The sequence below is a fragment of the Notolepis coatsorum genome (assembly GCF_963971535.1).
Source record: "Notolepis coatsorum genome assembly, chromosome: 1".
NCBI lineage: Eukaryota > Metazoa > Chordata > Actinopteri > Aulopiformes > Paralepididae > Notolepis > Notolepis coatsorum.
Window position 1 is genome coordinate 234,619,926 of NC_140165.1, and position 3,709 is coordinate 234,623,634.

The 3,709-nt window shown below is 50.5% G+C and overlaps 1 protein-coding gene across 1 annotated transcript in view; it reads right to left on the reverse strand.

Moving 5' to 3' along the window:
* klc3 (kinesin light chain 3) overlaps nt 1-3,709 on the reverse strand; it is a 40,118-nt gene that overhangs the window by 9,472 nt on the left and 26,937 nt on the right. The window contains 1 exon segment of the mRNA XM_084334703.1: nt 950-1,095. Coding sequence (XP_084190829.1) covers nt 950-1,095 — 146 coding nt within the window.

Consider the following 3,709-nt stretch of genomic DNA (forward strand, 5'->3'; position numbering starts at 1 on the left):
TGTAAATTCACACATTTAAAATATATGTATATATAACGTTATATATGTTTTTAGTGTGGGACATAACTGGGGAAACAACAGTAAATGGTAAATGGCTGCATTTATATAGCAGCTTTTATCCAAAGCACTTTACAATTTGTTCCTCACATTTGACCCATTCACTCACACATTCACACACCGACGGCAGAGGAGACCATGCAAGGTGCCAACCTGCTCATCAGGAGCAATTAAGGGGATTAAGTGTCTTTCTCAAGGACACATCGACACGCTGCCAGGAGGAGTGGGAATCGAACCGGCAACCTCCGGATTACTAGACGACTGCTCTACCTCCCACTGTCGCTCACACCAGTATCAGACAGCTGTTTGCGGAGGGTCACCGCAGTATCAGACAGCTGTTTGCGGAGGGTCACCGCAGTATCAGACAGCTGTTTGCGGAGGGTCACCGCAGTATCAGACAGCTGTTTGCTGAGGGTCACCGCAGTATCAGATGCTGTTTGCGGAGGGTCACCGCAGTATCAGACAGCTGTTTGCGGAGGGTCACCGCAGTATCAGACAGCTGTTTGCGGAGGGTCACACCAGTATCAGACAGCTGTTTGCTGAGGGTCACCGCAGTATCAGACAGCTGTTTGCGGAGGGTCACCGCAGTATCAGACAGCTGTTTGCGGAGGGTCACCGCAGTATCAGACAGCTGTTTGCGGAGGGTCACTGCAGTATCAGACAGCTGTTTGCTGAGGGTCACAGCAGTATCAGACAGCTGTTTGCTGAGGGTCACAGCAGTATCAGACAGCTGTTTGCGGAGGGTCACCGCAGTATCAGACAGCTGTTTGCTGAGGGTCACCGCAGTATCAGACAGCTGTTTGCTGAGGGTCACCGCAGTATCAGACAGCTGTTTGCGGAGGGTCACCGCAGTATCAGACAGCTGTTTGCTGAGGGTCACCGCCACTCGTACCTGCTTGCAGAGCGGCACGGCCACCTCGTAGCGTCCCTGCGAGGCGTACTGGATGACCAGGTTGTGGAGGGTTCTAAGGCGGGCTGGGATCTCATAGCCCCCCTGCTGGGCGGCTGCCGCTGCACTGCTGTGGTGAGGCTGAGACACTGGAGAGAGAGAGAGAGGAGGGTTGGGTGAACACAGAGAGAGAGAGGAGGGTTGGTGAACACACACACAGAGAGAGGAGGGTTGGTGAACACAGAGAGAGAGAGGAGGGTTGGTGAACACAGAGAGAGAGAGGAGGGTTGGTGAACACAGAGAGAGAGAGAGGAGGGTTGGTGAACACACACAGAGAGAGGAGGGTTGGTGAACACAGAGAGAGAGAGAGGAGGGTTGGTGAACACACACAGAGAGAGGAGGGTTGGTGAACACACACAGAGAGAGAGGGTTGGTGAACACACACAGAGAGAGAGGAGGGTTGGTGAACACACAGAGAGAGAGAGGGTTGGTGAACACACACAGAGAGAGAGGAGGGTTGGTGAACACACACAGAGAGAGAGGGTTGGTGAACACACACAGAGAGAGAGGAGGGTTGGTGAACACACAGAGAGAGAGAGAGGAGGGTTGGTGAACACACACAGAGAGAGAGAGGAGGGTTGGTGAACACAGAGAGAGAGAGGAGAGTTGGTGAACACACAGAGAGAGAGAAGGGTTGGTGAACACACAGAGAGAGAGGAGGGTGGTGACACACAGAGAGAGAGGAGGGTTGGTGAACACACACAGAGAGAGAGGAGGGTTGGTGAACACACAGAGAGAGAGGAGGGTGGTGAACACACAGAGAGAGAGGAGGGTGGTGAACACAGAGAGAGAGAGAGGAGGGTTGGTGAACACACACAGAGAGAGAGGAGGGTTGGTGAACACAGAGAGAGAGAGAGGAGGGTTGGTGAACACACACAGAGAGAGAGGAGGGTTGGTGAACACACACAGAGAGAGAGGAGGAGGGTTGGTGAACACAGAGAGAGAGAGAGGAGGGTTGGTGAACACACACAGAGAGAGAGAGGAGGAGGGTTGGTGAACACAGAGAGAGAGAGAGGAGGGTTGGTGACACACACAGAGAGAGAGAGGAGGAGGGTTGGTGAACACAGAGAGAGAGAGAGGGAGGGTTGGTGAACACACAGAGAGAGAGGAGGGAGGGTTGGTGAACACACACAGAGAGAGAGAGGAGGAGGGTTGGTGAACACAGAGAGAGAGAGAGGAGGGTTGGTGAACACAGAGAGAGAGAGGAGGGTTGGTGAACACAGAGAGAGAGAGAGGAGGGTTGGTGAACACACACAGAGAGAGAGAGGAGGAGGTTGGTGAACACAGCCAGAGAGGAGGGTTGGTGAACACACAGAGAGAGAGAGGAGGGTTGGTGAACACACACAGAGAGAGGAGGGTTGGTGAACACACAGAGAGAGAGAGGGGGTTGGTGAACACAGAGAGAGAGAGAGGAGGGTTGGTGAACACAGAGAGAGAGAGAGGAGGGTTGGTGAACACAGAGAGAGAGAGAGGAGGGTTTGGTGAACACAGAGAGAGAGAGAGAGGAGGGTTGGTGAACACAGAGAGAGAGAGAGGAGGGTTGGTGAACACAGAGAGAGAGAGAGGAGGGTTGGTGAACACACAGAGAGAGAGGAGGGTTGGTGAACACAGAGAGAGAGAGGAGGGTTGGTGAACACAGAGAGAGAGAGAGGAGGGTTGGTGAACACACAGAGAGAGAGGTGGGTTGTGAACACACAGAGAGAGAGAGGAGGGTTGGTGAACACAGAGAGAGAGAGGAGGGTTGGTGAACACACAGAGAGAGAGAGGAGGGTTGTGAACACAGAGAGAGAGAGGAGGGTTGGTGAACACACAGAGAGAGAGAGGAGGGTTGGTGAACACACACAGAAGAGAGAGAGAGAGAGGGTTCGTATGCCCATACTATCATCTTTTATTATTCCATTCTGTTCTTCGTCTTTGGCCCCCCTTATTTCTTTGTTGTAGTAGTCTCTAACCTGTAGATATCTGAAGTGGTCCCTGTTTTCTAGTCCAAATTTCTCCTTTAATTTTTGTAGTGTCTGCATTTTCCCCTTCTCTATCATTTTTGCATATCGCTGTTGCCCCCCCCCCCCCCCCCCCCCCCTCTCCCACCTTCTGAATCCATGGTCTAACCTCCCTGGTTTGAATCTCTTGTCATGTGCTACCCATCTCAGAACCCCCGACTGCTTCTCCAATTTGTGTGTTTTTACTACTCTGTTCCATATGGTCAAGGTGCATTTGGTGATTGGATCTAATAGTCCCTCTTTTTTTCACTGTAGCCTTTCAATACACATAGACTCATTACATCCACAGTTCCACACTATGATATTGCACTGTAAATGAGAGTTGTTTTATTGCACTGCTTTTATTCTGTCTGCACTTTATGCATTGCTTTTATTTAGTCAATTCTCTGCTCATTTTATTCCTGTCTATATTATGTCTACATTACTGTTGTGAAGCACTTTGGGCTGCAATTATTGTATGAAAGGTGCTATACAAATAAAGTGTATTATTATTATTATCATTTAGACTGAAACAGCAACAAAGTAACACACTCCCAAGGGTGTAACCACCGCATGTTGCATCTGTGGTCAAAATGTGACGCCAGCGCTCAAGATGCCTTCAGAGCGTGTGAAGATCTGGTGCAGAGTAATGAGGCAAACACCACAGGATCATCTACAGGCTCTGTGGACTAAACTATCTATTCAACATATAAACTGTCTAAAC